General features: G+C 43.0%; 1 protein-coding gene across 2 annotated transcripts; it reads left to right on the top strand.

Annotated features, from left to right (window-relative positions):
• The first annotated feature begins 9,276 nt into the window (after positions 1–9,276).
• LOC118387724 (excitatory amino acid transporter 1-like) lies at positions 9,277–23,543 on the top strand. 2 transcript variants are annotated; one of them, XM_035776385.2, is made up of 11 exons: positions 9,277–9,550; positions 10,366–10,425; positions 10,895–11,047; positions 11,970–12,107; positions 15,422–15,626; positions 15,762–15,804; positions 17,873–18,144; positions 18,822–19,055; positions 19,321–19,515; positions 19,646–19,780; positions 20,999–23,543. In XM_035776385.2, the coding sequence occupies exons 3-11, from the start codon at positions 10,909–10,911 to the stop codon at positions 21,201–21,203; spliced, it is 1,566 nt and encodes a 521-aa protein (XP_035632278.1). In that variant the 5' UTR covers positions 9,277–9,550; positions 10,366–10,425; positions 10,895–10,908; the 3' UTR covers positions 21,204–23,543. The 2 variants fall into 2 exon arrangements, with proteins under 2 accessions (XP_035632278.1, XP_035632276.1); XM_035776383.2 differs by lacking the exon at positions 10,366–10,425.
• Positions 23,544–23,564: the final 21 nt, after the last annotated feature.

Here is a 23,564-nt window from a genome sequence, read left to right as displayed (position 1 = left end):
CACAACCAAATAAACCCATGTCACACCCTGGCCTAACCAACTAAATATATAAACACAAAATACTAAGACCAGGGCGTGACAGATGAGGGGAAAAAACAACTTTATCAATTTTAGAATAAGGATGTAAAGCAACAACATTTGGAAAAAGTCAAGGGGTTTGAATACTTTCCGAATGCACTGTGTCTCTCTCTGACCGTGGCACAGAGCTCTTTATCTTTCCAGGACTACCGCTGTGTGTGTGAGGTCTACAACATGCCCTTCTAATGCTCAGGTGTGACCAGGGTCATTATAACCCATAAAACAGAGTTCACTGAACCATCATATTACAGTATTGAAAGGGAATTCAGTCATGTTCATGTTTCAAATGTGAACATTGTATGACTTATGGTCATTTACCTGTATGCAATGAGGGAGAAATAAGTGAAACAGTACATTTGCAGAAAAGACGAGTTCCTCATAAGTCACTACACCTGGGATTTGATGGGAGTGCTTATGACAATTTTGCCCATGGGATATTTTAAGACCACACTGATAGGCTGCTAGGAAAACATCTGGTTTACTACACTGCCATCTACTGGTGAAAGGTTCTCAGTATTATTTTTCCTATGTTGTGTACATTCTTGTGCTACTTTGATATTGCTTAATATATACGTGGTTCAGTAACACAGTTATTCATTCCTTAGTGAGTATTATATTATTATTATTATTATATTTCAATGCTCTAACAATCACAGATTCATTGAATCCCTTATGTACCATTGGAAAGAACTGGAACCCTTTGTCAAGTAACACAGAGGTTCCTTGACAACCCAGAGAGGCATTTAAAGCTCATAGCCAACCTATCCATCGCCAAAACTGAAGAGAAAGACTAAAAAGAAGCCTGGCATAAGGAGCAGGGAAACTAAAGAGAGAGAGTAGTTTTGGCCAGACAGAAGTAGGGCACTTAAAGTAGTCTACAATTAATTGGGATGCTAAAGACTAATTTGACTTGCTTCACACAGTTTCTCTAGCAGGACAATGAACTGAAATAAACTGAAATATCACTATCCTATGGGGTGACTCAAACTTCTAACTTTACCCAGTTTTGCACAGGATCTTATACCTTTTATGTAGTTGTGTAAGTTCCCCTTCTCACCACATGATGACACCGTTGTCTTGCTGCATAATCATGGCCTCCATGCAAAAAAATCACCTATCTTTTTTAGGCCATACACTAGTGTATCAATAACAAGTTCATACTTGCTCACTATTCCTTTATCAGGCTCTCCTAATAACAGAAGACAGTTAGTCTTGGTACATTGAAGGACAATTGTTATTACACAGTCATAATCATATCATTAAATCAAGACAAAGGAGATGATTGTGGACTACAGGAAAAAGAGGACAGAGCCAAGTCTAGATCCAAGAGGCTTCTAAAATAGCTTCTACCCCCAAGCCATAAGACTCCTAAACACCTAATCAAATGCCTACCCAGACTATTTTCATTGCCAACCCCCCCTCTCCCCCTATTTTACACTGCTGCTACTCTCTGTTGTTGTCATCTATGCATAGTCACTTTAATAACTCTACCTGCATGTACATATTATCTCAACTAACGGGTGCCCCCTGCACATTGACCCTATACCGGTACACCCCTGTATATAGTCTTGCTATTGTTATTTTATTGCTGCTCTTTAATTACTTGTTACTTGTATTTCTTATTCTTGTCTGTATTTTAAAAAACTGCATTGTTGGTTAGGGGCTCGTAAGTAATCATTTCACTGTAAGGACTAAACCAGTTGTATTCGGCGCATGTAACTAATAACATTTGAATTGATTTGAATATTTATTTTATTTGATAATTAACAGATATGTTATCTGTGCATTCCAAATCGCTCACACCCAAGAGAGTGCCAGAAGTCCTTAGAGTTATAATAGTAATTATATTGCTGTTGGTATTAAGGCACATAGATCTACACAATGTCCTTTTAATCTGACTGCATGAGACCTCAGTGAGAGGCCAGGCCCCTGGACCACAGGTGGGGCCAACAGATGACTTGTTACGTGCTGAGAATAAGGCCAGACTCATTCACATCACTGAAAGTAAACCAGGTCATAGACAACTATCAGTCTATGGGATTCTGCTTGTATCTTTTAATGGACTTCGTGTTCAAGTTGGAGGGTGTTAAGAAAGCAGGTTCAAATACTATTTCAAGTATATAAATTACTTTCATGCACATTTCAAAGTAACCTTTATTTAAAAATGTTAAGACAAGTAGTTGAATATTGGAATTTATTTGGAAATACATTTGGAACGTATTGGCATGTATTTGAAAATACTGAAATACACTGACTGAAATACACTCCCACTCATTTTTATTTTATTTTTGTATTTTATTTCACCTTTATTTAACCAGGTAGGCTAGTTGAGAACAAGTTCTCATTTACAACTGCGACCTGGCCAAGATAAAGCATAGCAGTGTGAACAAACAACAACACAGAGTTACACATGGAGTAAACAATAAACAAGTCAATAACACAGTAGAAAAAAAGGGGGGGGGGGGAGTCTATATACATTGTGTGCAAAAGGCATGAGGAGGTAAGCGAATAATTACAATTTAGCAGATTAACACGGGAGTGATAAATGATCAGATGGTCATGTGCAGGTAGACATACTTTAACCCAGGTATTTCAAAATAGTATTTTATAAAAGTATTTGAAAATAATTTAAAATAGCAGGTTATTTCTAGAAATGATTTGAAAATACTTTCAAATACTTCCAATAGAAGTAGTTCATTCTGGCCACAAGAAGGACCTGAACTTGCACAGGCGGTGGCAAAACTCCCTGCTTGACTGTCTGGGCTTTTGACAGGTCAACAACAGGACATGTTAGTGATGTGTTCGCTGCTCCGGAAGGGCTTGTACAGGCGAGAGCTCCTTGCATGTGAGAGTGAATGACAGGACAGCACCGTCCCAGCTCTTGGTCTTTGGCCATTCATTCTGGGGGTGTGGGGTGATGGTATTGAAACCTTTCTTCCCGCCTCCTGCGTATTAGCTCTGTGTGAGTCATTTCGGGTTTCATTAGCCGGTGCCATGATGTAAATCTGTCAGCAGTGGGATGGGGAGATGTATGGAGTATGGTGGAAAAACCCACGCAGAGGACCCGATTTTAAGACATGACAAATGGCTACTATGGATTTTTAGATAACAACCTATTACTACAAAGAAAATTGGTCAGCTGTGTGGTGTTGCATGGCCTTGCAGTCACATACATATTGGGCCCAGCAGGAGTTGGCTGTTTGCTTTGGAGAGGTATAGCTTTTAAGGCTGTTAGATCTTCTAACATGAACATTGAGCGTCACAAAGACGATAAGCCGTAGCGACTGTCTTGCTCTCCTGGACAGTGCTGGTCTGCCCAGTCTGGATTCTTCTGCCAAGGCATCGTGTGTGACTGGCAAACTAATGGAGCCATTGCCACTCTTCCGCTATTGGCAGCCCCACTTTGAATTTTTACAACGCAAAGACATTTAGACCTGGACTTGAGTTTGTCTGGACTGGAACTATGAAGAATAAACGATGAGAACAAGGTTCCCTTGCAAATTCACTAGTAATTGGTGGTGGTGATGTGGGGCTGGGCTATTAATATGCACAGAATGTGGGTTGGCCCCCCTGAAATTTGCCCCTCAAAAACTTTGCTAGTTCGGCCAAGTTTACAGGATTGGCTACAGGCATTGAATCTCATACTCACTGTGCAGGTCTCAAAGTCATGAAACTTCAATTATAATTTCATACATTTTCAAGAAAGTTCAGTGTCAGTATAATGTTTGGATCCCTTAAAACATAAATCCCCATTGGAGTATATTCCTATTCATTCATTAATCTGACAGTTTTATTTGTGTGTAGATATGTGGCCTGATTTCAGGGGTATTCTTCACTAATTATACTCCATGTCACTGGGGAATACATTTTCCATACAGTGAGGTCACCCACTACTGCACAAGTTACACTTTTTTCAACTAACTATAATTGACTTTGTCTGTCAGTTACACTGTGGATTGACTTTGAACTATAATAATAACGGGTGTAGACTAACAGTGAAATGCTTACTCCGGGTCCTTTTCCAACAATGCAGAGTAAAATACTATATTTATTTGTTTAAACAGTGACACAAGGAATACATACACAGTGAATAATTAATAGAAATAACAAGTAAAAAGAATGGCTATGTATAGGGATTCGGAAACAACATGGCTATCTATATACAGTGAGTATTAGTACCGAGTCGATGTGCAGGGGTACAAGGTAATTGAGGTAGCTATGTACATAAAGCATAGATAGGGATAAAGTGACTGGGCAACAGGATATATCATTTAAAAAAGTAGCAGCAGCGTATGTGCAAAGCAGTTAGTGAGTTACTGCAAAAAAAGGGTCAATGCAGGTAGTCCGGGTCGCCATTTGATTAGCTTTTTAGCATTTTGTTTAGAAGTCATATGCCTTGGGATTAGAAGCTGTTCAGGGTCCTGTTGGTTCCAGACTCAGTGAATTGGTACCGCTTGCCATGCAGTAGCAGAGCGAACAGTCTGTGGCTTGGGTGGCAGAAGTCTTTGACCATTTTTTGGGCCTTCCTCTGACACCGCCTGGTATAGAGGTCCTGGATGGCTGGGAGCTTGGCTACAGTGATGTACTGGGTGGCATTACTATCCTCTGTAGCGCCTTGTGGTCGGATGCCAAGCAGTTAACATACCAAGCATCGATGCAGCCAGTCAAGATGCTCTCGGTGGTGTAGCTGTAGAACTTTGAGGATCTGAGGGCCCATGCCAAATATTTTCATTGTTGTGTCCTCGTCACGACTGTGTTGGTGTGTTTGGACCTAGATAGATCCTTAGTGATGTGTACACCGCGGAACTTAAAGCTCTCTCTCTCTACCCGCTCCACTACAGCCCCGTCGATGTGAATGGGGGCGTGTTCTGCCCTCCGTTTCCTGAGCTGCACGATTAGCTTCTTGGTCTTACTGATGTTAAGGATGAGTTTGCTGTCCTGGCACCACACTGCCAGGTCTCTGACCTCCTCCCAATAGGCAGTCTCATCGTCGTCAGTGATCACTGTTGTGTTGTCGGCAAACTTAAAGATGGTGTTGGAGTCGTGCACGGCCACCAGAGTATGTGAGCGGAGTTGAGCGGTCGGATCACCGAGCAGTGCTTGCACACCGCTCCAAGTGCCACGTTAGTTAGAATAAATGTCGGACCAAGGCGCAGCGGCTGTTGAGTTCCACATTATTTAATGAAGAAAGTGAAACTAAGCAAAGACAAAAACAAATAAATTAACAACGAACCGTGACTACAGCGATGCTACGTGCAATAACTCAAAACACATACACTCAAACAATATCCCATAACCCACAGCTGGAAAAATGCATGATCCCCAATTAGATACAACGATTACCAACTGCCTCTAATTGGGAATCATACAAATCACCAACACAGAAAATAAACCTAGAACCCCACATAGAAAATATAAACTAGAACAACCCCCCAGTTACGCCCTGACCTACTCTACCATAGAAAATAAAAGCTATCTATCTATGGTCAGGACGTGACACCAAGTTCTTTCCAACCTCTCCGCTAAAAAAAACGCTCCTCGCTCACATGGAAAAAAACTGCCACTCCAAATTCGCTCCATTCATTAAAATGACCATTTAACCAACAAGCATCCATTTTTGTGACTACCTGGACCTACCATGTGGTTTTGAAGTATTGAAACCAAACCATATGATTTGAAAGAAAAACATTTGAATACACAGAAAAGGTGACTGACTGTAAGAAGCGCTCGTCATGTTACACGTCGCATTAAGCAGCATTTAAACACTCAAAATAGGTCAGGAGCCAGACTGGTAGCCTAAGAAGGAAAGAAAATGAATTATTTAGGCTACATTATTAGCTTATTATTTCAATTATTTTAAGGCTATAGCCTACAAATATATAAATTGTGAAGCATTTGCTAGTGCGACACACTAGGCTGAAAGGAACAAAACGAAAAATGCCTTATTAGGCTCAGTGCCTTTGAATTCATTTTTAGAAACAGCCGTTTGGTCAGAGTCTGGGTCATGCATGGTGCCTGGAGAGCAGGCCAGCAGCAGAGAGAATATCCTCTCTGCACTTGCAGAGCCACTGGGGATGCTCAACACCCTACGGGCCACTCTTGCCATGCTGGCAGGGATACAGAGTAGTATTTTTATTTTTATATAGGTAGGCCTAAAGTTTTTAGGCAAAATAATCCTATCAAAATGGAAAATCTCCTTGAAAATGGTAAGGTGTCAGACCTATTGAGCCAAAATCTATGATAGCCTATTATATAGATAATAGAACGAAAATGAAACAAACTTTTAAGATCTGATTTTTTTGTTTAGAAATACTTTGCTACTATGACACACTTCACTAGCTACCCACCTCCTTCCTTTCTATTAGCACGTGCACGTAATAAGTACACTATCATGATTTTGCGATATGTTTAATTTCAGATTCCACAATGATTCTTTAATTCTGGACCCTACATCACCGCACTCCCTCTCTTGATCTGGGTCCCTATCTTTGTAAGTCACCTTGATTTGGCACCTGTGTGTTTTATCAGTTTCTTTGTGCATGCTTGGCCCAGCATGCATTTGTAGTCTACTTGTGTACTGTTTGAGCTACTGTAATGGAGTTCGCAAAATATTCTCATAAAGAAACTGATAAAACAGGGAGTACAGGAAGGGGCTAAACACGCACCCCTGAGGGGCCCCCGTTTTGAGAATCAGCAGCTGTGTTGTTGCCTATCCTTCCTCACCACCTGGGGGTGGTCGTAAGGAAGTCCAGGATCCAGTTGCAGAGGGAGGTATTCAGTCCCAGGGACCTTAACTTAGTGATGAGCTTTGACTGCACTATGGTGTTGAATGCTGAGCTGTAGTCAATTAACAGCATTCTCATGTAGGTGTTCCTTTTGTCCAAGTGGGAAAGGGCAGTGTGGAGTACAATAGAGATTGCGTCATCTGTGGATCTTTTGGGGTGGTATGTGAATTGGAGCTGGTCCAGGGAGCTGGGATGATGGTGTTGATGTGAGCCTGACCAGCCTTTCAAAGCATTTCATGGCTACAGATGTGAGTGCTACAGGGCAATAGTCATTTAGAGTGGTTACCTTGGCGTTTTAGGGACTATGGTGGTCTGCTTAAAACATGTAGGTATTACAGACTGGGTCAGGGAGAGGTTGAAAATATCAGTGAATACCCTTACCACCTAGTCAACACATGCTCTGAGTATACGTCCTGGTAATCCGTCTGTCCCTGCGGCCTTGTGAATGTTAACCTGTTTAAAGGTCTTACTCACATCGTCTACGGAGAGTGTGATCACACAGTCATCAGGAACAACTGGTGCTCTCATGCATGGTTCAGTGTTCCTTGCCTCAAACTGAGCATAGAAGGTATTTAGCTCGTCTGGTAGGCTCATGTCACTGTGGAGGTTGTGGCTGGGTTTCCCTTTGTAATCTGTGATATTTTGCAAGCCCTGTCATATCTGACGAGTGTCAGTGCTGGTGTAGTAGGATTCGATCTTAGTCCTGTATTGACACTTTGCCTATCTGATGGCTCTTTGGAGGGCATAGGTGGATTTCTTATAAGCATCCAGGTTAGTGATCTGCTCCTTGAAATCGTCAGCTCTAGCCTTTAGCTCAGTGTGGCTGTTACCGGTAATTCATGGCTTCTGGTTGTGCTATGTACGTATGGTCACATCGATGCACTTAGTAGCCCTTTCTTGCAGTCTAATGATCAAAGCGTCTTCTAGTGGCCTCATGGGTGGATTGTTATTAATATTTTTCATAATTTCTTCATTAATAAACATGAAAAGTCTATTTATGTCAAACAGTTTTGTTATATTTCAGTCTTCTATGATGTATATAAAATCTTATATTGGAATGCAAACTCATGTTCATACAGTTCAACTTCATGTGTGACATGGTACAGGTGTCTTATTTAAAAAATAAAATTAAGGCCATTACCATGTGTGTGAGGTGTATACTTTTGTTTCAAAGTATATTTGTTTAAAGCTACCAAGAAACACTCTGTGACCTGATTTGATCCCCTGCAGTAAATTAATGAAGCCAGTGACTGATGTGATTAATACTGCAATGCCATCCATGATATGCTAGCAAAACAGTCCTGTAACTTTGGGTCCACTTCATCGGACTGAGCGCGTCACTGGTACTTCCTGTTAAGAGATTTTGCTTGTAAGCTCAAATCAGGAGGACAGAGTTATGGTCCAAATAGAGGGCGAGGGAGAGCTTTGTTTGCATCTCTGTGTATGGAGTAAAGGTGATCTTGAGTTTTTTTGCCTCTAGTTGCACAGGTGAGCGTTGTAAAGCTCAGTATTTTTATTTTATTTTACCAGGCAAGTCAGTTAAGAACAAATTCTTATTTTCAATGATGGCCTAGGAACAGTTCTACCCCTGAACTGCTTGTTCAGGGGTAGAACGACAGATTTGTACCTGGTCAGCTCGGGATTTTTGAACTTGCAACCTTTTGGTTACAAGTCCAACACTCTAACCACTAGGCTACCCTGCCGCCCCAATTTGACATAGAGATTAACTGCACATTTGAAATGGTGCACCGCTGTCGCACATCACACTTCTTTTTGGGAAACACTCAGAATGATACTTCAACACTTCAAAGTACAGTATCTTGAAACAAATGCTGATCCTATGGCCCTAGGCACTGACTGTCCAGTCCTGGCCAGCAACCACTGCTGCTGGTGATGAAAGCTCTTATTTGTCAGGACTGTGGGAGAGGCTCCACTGAAGCAGAGGGAGAGAGCCCTAAACACCTCGAGCAGATCTTGATTACGGGTCCACAGGCTTTATCTGTTTCTGAAGCACTCCAGTAAGGGTTGAATAGGCCGACAAAGAGGGGAAGAGGATAGACGAGAGGATGGGGAGGAGGGAAGATGGGAAAGGAAAAGAGAGCTTGGAGGAGAATGGGAGCGGGAGGAGAGGAGAAAAAAAGGATTCCGAAAGGGTCATTTGGCTGTCCCCATAGGATAACTTTTTTTGGTTCCAGAAATCTTTTTGGTTCCAGGTAGAACCCTATTGTGTTCCATGTTGCATACAGCATATCCTACTGTATATTCTTACTAATTTATGCTTTCTGAGCATCACTCAGGGCACTCTTTTATTGGAATGAATGAGGGACATAACATCCCCCAAATTGTAAAGAGATAGGAAGGGCTACCATCTCCTCCCACTGCCTTTACCTCTCTCTATCTTTCCCTCTCTCTTTCTGAGCTTGAAAGTCTCCTCCCTCTTCAGAGAATGGGAGCATGAGGGATTGCCTCAGTTGTCTTCAGAGAACATATGTACACCTCCCATTCTCTATGTGCCTGTCTATCTCACTCCATCTCCCAGTCTCTATCTCTCCTCCCTTCTCTGCCTCTGGACCCACTGCCTGCCTCTACCACTGTTGCTCTCTGCCTGCCTGACCTGTCCTCAGGCTGAGGATAACTCATCAGGAAGAGGAGTTTGTCTAATAAAGGAACATCTACACTGGTGAAAGGTCAGTGTTTTGTTTTGCCACTTTTGAGGAGGAGATAGTTGTTGGTGTTGTTGTCCAATGGAATGACCAGGTCTGTGTGGCCCTTGTGATGTTTTAGCTGTATGCCAGGGGTCCATACTGTTGATGTGGCCATGCATGAAAAGTATCATCCTTTTGTTTAGATTTTCATGTCCACGTCTTCTAAATTCATTAAAGTGCAAACAAAATCTTTGTAGCAAAATTTGCAGTTTGTTCAGAGTGTTACCAACTGGCATTTTCAATCAAACAATTGATTGAAAAAGTATGCCTTTCCAATGAAAGGATTACATAGTTGTGTTGTGTAGGGTGCTTTTAGTTGAGTATGCAGTGCATCTCTTTAAAGAAAGCGCAGTTGATTGTTTTTGTTATTCCATTATTCAGGTGCGCATACGTTTTTCCTAATCAGGTGTTTTTATGAATAAATATTCTCCAGGATAGACTGATGAGTTGCCAGGGTGTATTAGTGATGCAGATCTGCACCTGCAGCATCCATGCTTCCTGTGTTCAGGGGCTTTGATGCTTGTCATGGAGGGATTCATCATGGGGAAGAAATGCTAGCTTTTGTCTAAGAATAAAATACTTGCTTTCTTCTCAAGATTGTGTGACTATTTTATCATGAAAACATTTGTTATTTTGACGACACACTACATGGTCCAGATTTGCTAAATTTGATTTGAATAAGCTAATCTTCTTTCTCTAATCTTGTCAACCGCATTGCAATGTCAATGTGAATGTCTGCATGTGTCACTTCAACTGCATGTGTCTTGTTCTGTGTCATTTCATCTCTTCTCCAGCAGCTATCACCAGAGTAAGGGCTGGTCAGACCCATTGGTTCAGGTTGTCTGGCTGTCTAAAAGGTGTGTGAGACACTCCAAATCAAATCAAATCCAATTTTATTTGTCACATACACATGGTTAGCAGATGTTAATGCGAGTGTAGCGAAATGCTTGTGCTTCTAGTTCCGACAATGCAGTGATAACCAACAAGTAATCTAACTAACAATTCCAAAACTACTGTCTTATACACAGTGTAAGGGGATAAAGAATATGTACATAAGGATATATGAATGAGTGATGGTACAGGGCAGCATACAGTAGATGGTATCGAGTACAGTATATACATATGAGATGAGTATGTAGACAAAGTAAACAAAGTGGCATAGTTAAAGTGGCTAGTGATACATGTATTACATAAGGATGCAGTCGATGATATAGAGTACAGTATATACGTATGCATATGAGATGAATAATGTAGGGTAAGTAACATTCTAGTCCTGTCTGCAGTCATGACCAAAAGTAATTAAGCCCCCCCCCCCTCCGGCTTCAGATTCCCACACTAGGATGCAGCGGATCCGGGAGGGCATCCACATAAGGACCATGAAGGCCAAGAGGAAAGTGGAGGACATCTCTAAGGAAGACGTCCAGGCCTTCTTCAAGAAGAACGCCTTTGTGCTCTTTACTGTAGCAGCCGTCGTTGTAGGTGAGTGAACACACACGCCTCCAATACCACACCCCAGTCCACTCACACACTCCCCTCCGTATTTATTTAGAGAGTGAAGCTAAAAATGTGTAAATTTGGCTCTATACACCACCATTTTGGATTTGAGATCAAATGTTTCCTTATGAGGCGACCGCACTGAATGTCACCTTTTGTTTGTTTTATTTAAGTATTTGGAAAAATGCACTTACAGTGTATTAAAGTAGTCAAAGGTTTATTATTTTGTCACATACTCCTAGCACGTAATGACTACATCAAGATTGCAGCTCTACACACTTGTTGGATGCATTTGCAGTTTGTTTTGTTTGTGTTTCGGATTATATTTTTTTGCCCGATAGGAACTGAACGATGAATAATGTATTGTGTCACTCTGGAGTCATTTTCATTTTTGAATTTGAATATAAGATGTTTCTGAACACTTCTACATCAATGTGAATACTACCACGATTATGGATAATCATGAATGAATAGTGAATTATGATGAGCGAGAAAGTTAAAGGAACAAAGCTCATACCCCCTCAAAAAACATTCAGTTTTGGACACATGATCTTTGTGCATCTATAACTTTCTCACTCATCATTATTCACGGTTCATTCATGATTATCCGTAATCATGGTAGCATCAAGATGAATATACAAATGCTGGAGTATCGTGCCAAATGAAAAGTTTTAGCTTCACTGTCCAAATAAATACGTAGGGGCGTATGGGCCAACATACTCACGCAAACACACCCACACACTTTGAAACACACTCTCTTATTGTAATCCCAATCCCATAGGGAGGACTCACCTACAAACCTCATTCTAGATGTGATTGAGAGACAGATCCTCTCATTGTCATTTGCTTTATATGCAGTTGCATGTTCATGTTTCCAGCACACTGATCAGCCCTTCTGATTCTCCAGGTATAATCCTTGGCTTTGCACTGCGTCCCTATAAAATGACCTACCGAGAGGTGAAGTACTTCTCTTTCCCTGGAGAGCTGCTGATGAGGATGCTGCAGATGCTGGTGCTTCCCCTGCTGGTATCCAGTCTCATCACAGGTACACCAAGTCACTATACTGATGCCCTCCGCCAGAAGCAAATTTAGATATAATAAAGACATATGATAAAGAGGAGGGGTAGACTTAGTGGTGTTTGAAAGACAGGTGTGGATGCCCAAAGGGGGAATGCCAATGGAGCTCGAGGCACAACTTTTCAGGTACTGTAACTTATGCTTGATCCACGAGAAAAAACATTTGCCACCATTTTTCTCCAGATTCCCTTCGGTCCTCTAGTTTTCTGGCACGGAGACAGTTACTTCATTGTGATTCTTTGCTATTAAAATGAGGGAGGAGAGACGGAAGGATGAGGTAGCTTTCAGTCGGAAGCCCACTGCCTGTGGATCTGTGAGGCTGGCTTTGGGATGGGTACCCCCCTGCACTTCTACCTCCTGCTTCGCTTCACACGGATAAAAGCATGCAAAGTGCCCCTCCGCCTCTTCCTTCGTAGCTGTATTTTTTTGTGGAATTCCATGCCCACCCAGCACCACAATACCGTAAGTGGTTTGGAGGGTGGTGGGGTAAGAGGTCACGGCCCAGAAAAGAGGCACACTGCCCAGGTACACAAGTGGACATGTAACTATGCCATCTATATTATCTGGAGTCCTCCACAAGGTTGGGATCCACATGATGCACCCAGCTTGGTATGATGTGCAGCATGATCTTGAAACTAGACCTGGAGCAGCAAGCTCTAGTCCTTTCTCAAAGACTGAGCTTATCTGTACTGTACTTAATTTTCTTTTTAAACTAACCTCTTTTTAAATTAACCTAATTTGTGTTAACACTCGCTTGAAAGAAGTTGTGAATGATTATTAAGTATATTTAGATTTGATCTCACTTGAAACACCCTAAAAACATTTTTTTTTTTGCCTTGGAAAAGTAGAACTCTGGAGAGAAAGGCAGAAAAGGAGAAGTATGTGTGGGGTACAGTTTTGTTTCATCCTCCCTCTTTGTAGTAACCCTTGAAAATAAGCCACGTGAGTCATTCCTTTAGTCCTGTGAAAGTGGTCACACAGGCTTGTTTGCAGTTTCCATGGCAATGTTGTTATGGGCGCATGGCAAGTAGTTTCCCGGAACTGAGAGACAGGATGGAGAGAGAGAGACAAACAGAGAGAGCAGCACAGTGGAACAGGTGATTGTGGGAGAGCGAGGCGTGAAGCAGGAGAGTGGAAGCTGAAAGAGTGTGAAAGAGTGGGAGGGTTTTGTCTAATGGCAGTGCCCCCAACAGGATTAAAAGAGCACATACATCTCGCTTACACAAACAAAATACTTACTCCAGCCCACTGAATGGGGAAAACACACCAGAACGGCCCCTGACACCTTGGAAAATCCAAAGCTAACTTTATTGCAACACTTTGTGAAGTTTAGGTCTCTATAATGGCTCGTTGTCCGTCTCTCTCCCCCTTGACCTTTTTGTAAGATTGTGAGAGAGAGATGTCAGTAGGCAGAAGCTAACCATAACCATGATCTATTTTCAGATGCAGAACATCATTATTTCACCTGCCTGTGTGTTTTGCAACTAGGCTGGTTTGCAATCACACTAGGACTTCTGTCAGATGACTGTCAGGCAGCCCGTTAATTTGCACACCCATTTACTCTTTCTATTAGGCTAGATCCTCCAGCAGGTCAGCTTATATCTTGATAAATGATAAATATCAAATCACATTTTATTTGTCACATGCGCCGTTTACAAAAGTGTAGGCCTTACCGTGAAATGCTTACAAGCCCTTAACCAACTATGCAGTTTTAAGAAAATAGAGTTAAGAAAAGATTGAGTAAATAAACTAAAGTAAAAAATGAATAAAAGAAGACAATAAAATAACAATAATGAGACTATAAATAGGGGGTACCAGTACAGAGTCAATGTGTGGGGGTACAGGTTAGTCGAGGTCATTTGTACATGTATGTAGGGGTAAAGTGTCTATGCATATATAATAAACAGCGAGTAGCAGCTCGGGGGGTCAATGCAAATAGTCCGGGTGGCCATTTGATGAATTGTTCAGCAGTCTTATGGCTGAATTTGTTTGGGCCTTCCTCTGACACCGCCTAGTATATAGGTCTTGGTTGGCAGTTAGCTTGGCCCCAGTGATGTACTGGGCTGTACGCACTACCCTCTGTAGCGCATTACGGTCGGATGCCGAGCAGTTGCCATACCAGGCAGTGATCCAACCGGTCAGGATGCTCTCGAAGGTGCAGCTGTAGACCTTTTTGAGGATCTGGGGACCCATGTCAAATCTTTTCCGTCTCCTGAGGGGGAAAAGGCGTTGTCATGCCTTCTTCACGACTTTCTTGGTGTGTTTGGACCATGATAATTTGTTGGTGATGTGGAGACCAAGGAATTTGAAACTCTCGACCTGCTCCACTTCAGCCCAGTCGATTTGAATGGGTGCGTGTTCGGCCCACCTTTTCCTGTAGTCCACAACCATCTCCTTTGTCTTACTCACATTGGGGAGGAGGTTTTTGTTCTAGCACCACACTGCCAGGTCTCTGACCTCCCTATAGCCTGTCTCATTATTGTTGGTGATCAGGCCAAGCACCGTTGTGTCATCAGCTAATTTCACGATGTTGTTGGAGTCGTGCTTGGTCACACAGTCGTGGGTGAACAGGGAGTACAGGAGGGGACTAAGCACACACCCCTAAGCGGCCCCCATGTTGAGCATCAGCATGTCTGATGTGTTGTTGCCTACCCTTACCACCTGGGGGAGGCCCGTCAGGAAGTCCAGGATCCAGTTACAGAGGGAGGTGTTTAGTCCCAGGGTCCTTAGCTTAGTGATGAGCTTTGTGGGCACTATGGTGTTGAACGCTGAGTTGTAGTCAATGAATAGCATTCTCACATAGGTGTTCCTTTTGTCCAGGTGGGAAAGGGCAGTGTGGAGTGCGATCGAGATTGCGTCATCTGTGGATCTGTTGGGGCGGTATGCGAATTGGAGTGGGTCTAGTGTTCCCAGGATGATGGTGTTGATGTGAGCCACGACCAGCCATTCAAAGCACTTCATGGCTACCGACGTGAGGGCTGCGGGACGGTAGTTATTTAGGCAGGTTACCTTCGCTTTCTTGGGCACAGGGACTATCGTGGTCTGCTTGAAACATGTAGGTAATACAGACTCAGTCAGGGAGAGGTTGAAATTGTCAGTGAAGACAACATCCAACACATCAGCATAGCTTCAGGAGCTAGCCAGAACGCATGGCTAACATGGCTACAAGCAATTGCTATTTCAAGTGTTGTCATGCCACTGCTATGAAGAAATGTTTGAACTATTGCACCAAGGGATAATGCTGTTCTTCTAAACAACATCTCCGCTGTCTCTCCCATCTAGGCATGGCAGCGCTGGACAGTAAGGCTTCAGGAAAGATGGGCATGCGAGCTGTGGTGTATTACATGACCACCACCATTATTGCTGTCATCATAGGCATCATCGTGGTGCTCATCATCCACCCTGGGAAAGGATCTAAGGATGAGTTCATGAAGCAGTCGAAGATAGAGGACATCAGCCCTGCCGACGCCTTCCTGGATCTCATCAGGTAGCTAGCTGCCTGCTACTGTAGGAAGAGGGTCAGGGGTTTAGTGGAGGAAAGATGCACTGTATTTTGCCATTGTACTCCTGCCTTAATATTGGAGTGTTCATTGGTTGTGATGATCGTGCTCTTTAATTTCAGGAACATGTTTCCACCAAACATGATCCAGGCCTGCACACAGCAGGTAAAGCATCTAATGACTTTGTTACTAAATGAAACAGATTTTCACATTCAATAAGCAGATGGGGAAAATGGTCTGACAAATTCTGCCAAAGGAAATGCTTGTATTGAGAGGAAACTTGCTGGTTTTGGCATTTCTGAGCAGCGATAAATCATCACCCTAAGAGACATAGAAACGCAGGACTGGGGGGGGACATTTGACTTACACTGGAAGAAATATTCTGACGACTCGGAACAAATGACAAAATCTGACTTCTGCTGCCATGTGTAAATAAAAACAATTCACCAGTGGAAGAGAAGACAGGACTAACTTCCAATAGTAGCATGGTGGGGGCAGGATGGTCCGGAAACTGAGATATAGAGGCTGCTGGGACAGGACTAACTTCCAATAGTAGCATGGTGGGGGCAGGATGGTCTGGAAACTGAGATATAGAGGCTGCTGGGACAGGACCAACTTCCAATAGTAGCATGGTGGGGGCAGGATGGTCCGGAAACTGAGATATAGAGGCTGCTGGGACAGGACCAACTTCCAATAGTAGCATGGTGGGGGCAGGATGGTCCGGAAACTGAGATATAGAGGCTGCTGGGGCAGGATCAACTTCCAATAGTAGCATGGTGGGGGCAGGATGGTCCGGAAACTGAGATATAGAGGCTGCTGGGACAGGACCAACTTCCAATAGTAGCATGGTGGGGGCAGGATGGTCTGGAGACTGAGATATAGAGGCTGCTGGGGCAGGACCAACTTCCAATAGTAGCATGGTGGGGGCAGGATGGTCTGGAAACTGAGATATAGAGGCTGCTGAGGCAGGACCAACTTCCAATAGTAGCATGGTGGGGGCAGGATGGTCCGGAAACTGAGATATAGAGGCTGCTGGGACAGGACCAACTTCCAATAGTAGCATGGTGGTGGCAGGATGGTCCGGAAACTGAGATATAGAGGCTGCTGGGACAGGACCAACTTCCAATAGTAGCATGGTGGGGGCAGGATGGTCTGGAAACTGAGATATAGAGGCTGCTGGGACAGGACCAACTTCCAATAGTAGCATGGTGGGGGCAGGATGGTCTGGAAACTGAGATATAGAGGCTGCTGGGACAGGACCAACTTCCAATAGTAGCATGGTGGGGGCAGGATGGTCTGGAGACTGAGATATAGAGGCTGCTGGGGCAGGACCAACTTCCAATAGTAGCATGGTGGGGGAAGGATGGTCCGGAAACTGAGATATAGAGGCTGCTGGGACAGGACCAACTTCCAATAGTAGCATGGTGGGGGCAGGATGGTCTGGAAACTGAGATATAGAGGCTGCTGGGGCAGGACCAACTTCCAATAGTAGCATGGTGGGGGCAGGATGGTCCGGAAACTGAGATATAGAGGCTGCTGGGACAGGACCAACTTCCAATAGTAGCATGGTGGTGGCAGGATGGTCCGGAAACTGAAATATAGAGGCTGCTGGGACAGGACCAACTTCCAATAGTAGCATGGTGGGGGCAGGATGGTCTGGAAACTGAGATATAGAGGCTGCTGGGGCAGGACCAACTTCCAATAGTAGCATGGTGGGGGCAGGATGGTCTGGAAACTGAGATATAGAGGCTGCTGGGACAGGACCAACTTCCAATAGTAGCATGGTGGGGGCAGGATGGTCTGGAAACTGAGATATAGAGGCTGCTGGGGCAGGACCATATAAGTAATGGAATACCATGTCTACAGGGGGCTAAACGCTTTGTGGTCCAGACAGGGCCATCAGTGAGCCAGCTGGACCGTACAGAATACTACTCCAGCCATACAGAGGCCTATTGTTTAATTCATGAGGTTGAGATGAGCGGAGCAGGCGCCTTTAGACTTTTGCTCTCTAGTCTTTGGAAATGGCACACGTCTGACTACAATCCCTCGATACCTTATCTATCAGCTTGGCTTTTTATGAGCTCTACTGAATAGATGGCTGAACGATTATAAAGTAAACATTACAAAAAACAATATTTCAGTACAATTCTCACCAAAGGAGATGGCATGCTATCATCACTTTAACAAGACAATGTTAACCCATCACTTACGACAACTGGCTCTTTCCCTCCAGTTCAAAACCAAATACGGGAAGCGAATCGTCCATGTGACGATGACAGTGAACGACTCTGTCTTCAACCTGACCAACCTGACCGAGCAGATCACCAGGGAGGAGGTGATCCCCATCCCGGGCATGGTGAACGGGGTCAACGCCCTGGGGCTGGTGGTCTTCTCCATGTGCTTCGGCCTCATCATCGGCAACATGAAGGAGCAGGGCCAGCCCCTCAGGGAGTTCTTCGACAGTCTCAATGAGGCCATCATGAGGCTGGTCGCCATTATCATGTGGTAAGTATTTGGTGTGTGTTTGTGTGTGGGTGTTTATAAAGATGATGTGTGTGTGTGTTATGATGATGGTCCAATAATCCCCATCTTCATTAAGTGTATGTGAACCCCATGCATCTGTTACAGAGAAATCTTAGCTTTGGAAAGCTAAGTCTATGGAGTCCCTGCAGAGTTGGGGCGGTACTATGTTTATCTCTCCCTCTCAATTCAATCAAATGGCTTCATTTAGCCTCTTGCTTGAGGCATTGCTGTGAATTCTCTGGTAACTCTATACAGGTGAGATCTGATATAGGTATTTAGGTCTACTGAGATAATTGCATGAGAACCACCTAATAATTGGCCAACACAGAACCGCCTCAGGACATAACTTCCTGATGCTAAGTGGTTGCACAGCTGAATAACAAGGCTTGCAATCAAAACCAGTGACATGTTCACTGTGCCAATTAAAACAAAATATTCCCAGTCAGATATCTGACAGATATAAATCAAGTTGTTTATGAATAAAGGCAATTTCATAGCCTGTGCTTGCAGTCTCAGAAGGCACTGATGGTTTCACTAATTGTTTTCCTATTCAGGCCTATTACACAGAAAAATAAGTAAGATCCTGAGAATGTAGGGCCATTTGAACTGTGACCTTATCCTTCCCTGGCATAACTCCTTCTCCTCCCTCTGCTCTACAGGTATGCCCCAATCGGTATCCTGTTCCTCATATCGGGGAAAATCGTGGAGATGGATGACATCACTGAGATGGGTGGTCAGCTGGCCATGTACACCATCACGGTGATCATAGGCCTTTCCATCCACGCTTTCATCATTCTCCCAGGCCTGTACTTCGCCATCACACGGCTGAACCCCTTCATCTTCATCATGGGGCTTGTGGAGGCCCTCATCACAGCCCTGGGAACCTCCTCCAGGTAGGTTCCCCGAACACTGCTGCTATTCTCCGACTACCGACACTGTAGCCATGCCTCGCTTGGCCGACTCATATCAAAGTAGTAGGGCCAGGTAGAGGTTCCTGCTCAGATTGTGTGGTTCAGAAAAACCTAGGAGGCATCATCACCCCCATTAGTGGGATTACTTACGTTTGTTTATATGGCGAATACGGATAATAGATTTAATAGAAAAAACAACAACTCGTCAAACTCAAACACTACCTGTTTCTCTCCATCTTTATCTCAGCTCAGCAACTCTGCCCATCACCTTCAAGTGTCTGGAGGAGAACAACAAGGTGGATAAGCGCATCACACGGTTTGTGTTACCGGTGGGCGCCACCATCAACATGGATGGAACAGCACTATACGAGGCTCTGGCAGCCATCTTCATAGCCCAGGTTAACAACATGGAGATGAACATAGGTCAGATCATCACAATCAGGTGCGAATGAGTATCCAAGGTTAATAAGCTAAGGTTTATGTTTACAGAATCAAAGGGTGTTGATATGTTTACAACTAAATTACATGATTTATCAAGATTTATCAACGTGTCATTTTCTGTTATCAAACAGCATCACAGCCACTGCAGCAAGTATTGGAGCTGCTGGGATCCCACAGGCTGGACTGGTCACCATGGTGATTGTGCTGACCTCTGTTGGACTTCCCACTGATGACATCACCCTCATCATTGCGGTTGATTGGTTCCTGTGAGTAATTTTTCCCATTTTCAGATTGAGAAATTAGAATACATTAACTAGATTTTCTTAATGATTAGGCTACTATGGTGCAAATCCACATACAAGTTTTTGTGAAATACAATTTGTCTAATGACCTGAACTGAAACAAAAATCATTTATCTTTCATTTTAAAGGACAAACTTTTTATCAACTACAACCCTTTGACACTAGTTCACCAAAATTACAAAATTACATATTGGTTTCCTTACCCTGTAAGCAGTTTATGGACAAGGTATGACAGCAATCAATGTTTTGGTTTAGCTTCCCAGTCAATGTTTACAAATACTAATATTTTAGCATTTGTGGCACAAATCCTATTCAAGTCGGGATCGATATTAGCATTTCAAAATTCCAAAAATATCTAAAATTGATTGTGAAGCTCAACAAAGTCACTTATAGATTATTTGAACATGCTGTGTGAAAAATGTTAATATCGGTCCAATGACTTGAATGGGATTTGTGCCACAAATGCTAAAACGTTAGCATTTGGAAACAGTGCCAGAGAAACTAAACCAAAGCATGGAATCCTGTCATACCTTGTCCATATACTGCCTACAGGGTAAGGAAACCAATATGTAATATTGTAATTTGGGTGAACTATCCCTTTAACTACTATCCCTAGGGTCTTGGTCCACTTTTTTTTTTGAATTACATATTTTTTTGCAATGAGTTTTAACATAGAAACATAATTAGGTTGCCCAAATTAATAATTTCAATTAGAATCCCCTTCACAGAAATTACACAGCTAATTGGGTAGTGAGAAAAACCCCATTCTCCTTAAACTAGGATGGACGGAATGTGCAGACAGAGTCAAAGCTTCATTTACTGAAAACATGGATGTTTCTCACAGTGATTAGAATATGAGATAGCCTATAGAGAGTGCTCTGGTTACTCTTTCACAGTAGATGGTAAATATCCCTGTTGATAGCGCTGTGGCCTATTTCCCATCTACATTATTTTGCTGAGAATTCTAAAGAGTTTAGTTTATCTTTCAACAAAAGCAGAAAATAGGTGAAGGTTTTGAGTTGTTGACTGTTCCATTTAACATGACCAAACATCCCAGGGGACATAGTGTTTTATTTTCTAAATGAATGAATGTCCCGCAACCCTCTCTACCTCTCCTCCCACTGTATATGACTCCCTCCCCTTGGTTAACCTTTTTCTTCTTCCCTTATTTCTGCGTTGCAGTGATCGGCTGCGTACCACGACAAACGTCTTGGGCGATTCCATTGGGGCAGGCATTGTGGAGTTCCTATCTCGACACGAGCTGCAGGCCAAGGATGTGGAGATGGGGAACGCTGTACTGGAGGAGAGGAAGAAACCATACCAGCTCATCTCTCAGGAAAACGACTACGAGAACGCCAAACGTCCGGGCACTGAAACCAAGATGTAGCTCAATGCACACACACACACACACATATACACGTTTTGGTTTAGTTCAGTTTTTATTCTTTGTCATATTTTTCCAGTTATTGCCACTGTGCCATATTTCCTTTGTTGTTTTGTCATTCATAAAGTTCCTTTTACAAAACAAACAAATAATTATCTCCCTGAAGTGGCCCAATCAAATTGCTTACATCTGCTGCCGCTCTACAAGATAGATAGGCTTCCTGTTTTTGTGGTTTTTCTGGCTATTTTTGTGAGTTAAGTCATCTTGGCCTAGAATAAGTACGTGGTATAATGGTATAAGGAGGAAGTTGATGAGGGCGTTGGTGTCAGAAAGGTATTTTGTAAAAAGATCGAAAGATAACATATGTTTGAATGACTGGACAAGCGATATCCTTCACAAAATGCAACAGAGAACACATTTCATTTGATACTAATGACATTAGGCCCTAATATACACTACATGGCCAAAAGTATGTGGTCGCCCCTTCAAATTTGGATATTTTAGCCACACCCGTTGCTGACAGGTGTATAAAATCGAGCACACACCCTTGCAATTTCCATAGACAAAAATTGGCAGTAGAATGGCCTTACTGAAGAGCTTCGTGACTTTCAATGACTTTCAGTGTGTCACCATCATAGGATGCCACTTTTCCAGAAAGTCCGTTTTTTTCTAATTTCTGTCCTGCTAGAGCTGCCTCAGTCAACTGTAAATGCTGTTATTGTGAAGTGCTAGGCCACACAAGCTCACAGAATGGGACCGGCAAGTGCTGAAGCGCGTAGCACGTAAAAATCGTCTGTCCTCGGTTGCAACACTCACTACCAAGTTCCAAATTGCCTCTGGAAGTAACGTCATCACGTGAATTGTTCGTCAGCACAACAACTGTTCGTCAGGAGCTTCATGAAATGAGTTTCCATGGCCGAGCAGCCGCACACAAGCCTCAGCTCACCATGCGCAATGCCAAGCATTGGCTGGAGTGGTGTAAAAAGCTCGCTGCCATTGGCCTCTGGAGCAGTGGAAACGCGTTCTCTGGAGTGATGAATCACGCTTCACCACCTGGCAGTCCGACAGATGAATCTGGGTTTGGAGAATGCTACCTGACTGGAGAACGCTACCAGCATGAATGCATAGTGCCAACTATTAAGTTTGATGGTGGAGGAATAATGGTCTGGGGCTTCTTTTCGTGGTTCGGACTAGGCCCCCTAGTTCCAGTGAAGGTAAATCTTAATGCTACAGCATACAATGACATTCTTGACGATTCTGTGCTTCCAACTTTGTGGCAACAGTTTAGGGAAGGCCCTTTCCTGTTTGGGCATGAAAATGCTCCCAGTGCACTAAGTGAAGTCCAAACAGTGTGGAGGAACTTGACTGGCTTGCACAGAGCCCTGACCTCAACCCCATCAAACACCTATGGGATGAATTGGAACGCTGACTGCGAGCCAAGCCGAATCGCTCAACATCAGTGCCCGACCTCACAAATGCTGTCGTGGCTGAATGGAAGCAAGTCCCCATATCAATATTCCAACATCTAGTGGAAAGCCTCCCCATAGCGGCAAAGGGGGCACCAACTCTATATTAATGCCCATGATTTTGGACTGAGATGTTCGACGAGCACGTGTCCGCATACTTTTGGCCATGTAGTGTAAATTGCTTCTGTGGAAATATAAACAACTTCTTACCGTGGGTTCAATAAAGAGTCATTTAAATGTAAAAAATGCACAGCACTTGAGGATTGTTATTTATTCTTTTCCCTTTCTTCATGCTGTCAATATGAGAACTCCAATTTACTTTTTACTTTATTAGGATTGAAACAATTTGGGAAGTTGGTGCTGTGATGCTGACAATATTGTTAAAATGTATATGAGATGTATCCACCAATCCCATTGTTATCACTATACAGTATATTCACTATTTTGTTGCCGGCCCTAAGAAAAATTAGTATTTGAAATATCCTTCACTATTTAGTATATAATTCTGTTAAAATAGCAGGTGTATAAGATGTTTTTGCCTGTAGAGATTGTATGACACTATTGTGTAAATGAACTATAGAAGTTAACTTGATACTTGTTTACTTGAATGTGTTTTCTTTCATCTAAATGTTGAAAGACATTCATTTCCAGGGCTGAAATGCCACTCCAAAGCCTTGGAAAGTTAAATCAAGGAACTCAGTGTGTGATAAATAACAGCATGTGTGAACTAACTCAAATAGAAACTGTGATATTCTTTTTTTCCCTTCATGGTTTCTGATATTGTTGTTCACTTTCTGTAAATGCATCATTTGTGGTGAAAAGGGAAATAGACTGTCAGATCTGTCTTTGGTGAATACAATTTGGAATAAATGTTTTAAAGGAATCAGGGTTTGATTTG

Source organism: Oncorhynchus keta, chromosome 9 (assembly GCF_023373465.1).
Source record: "Oncorhynchus keta strain PuntledgeMale-10-30-2019 chromosome 9, Oket_V2, whole genome shotgun sequence".
Classification (NCBI taxonomy): domain Eukaryota; kingdom Metazoa; phylum Chordata; class Actinopteri; order Salmoniformes; family Salmonidae; genus Oncorhynchus; species Oncorhynchus keta.
The sequence above is the reverse complement of the archived record's forward strand: the minus strand, read 5'-3'. Positions and strand labels throughout refer to the sequence as shown.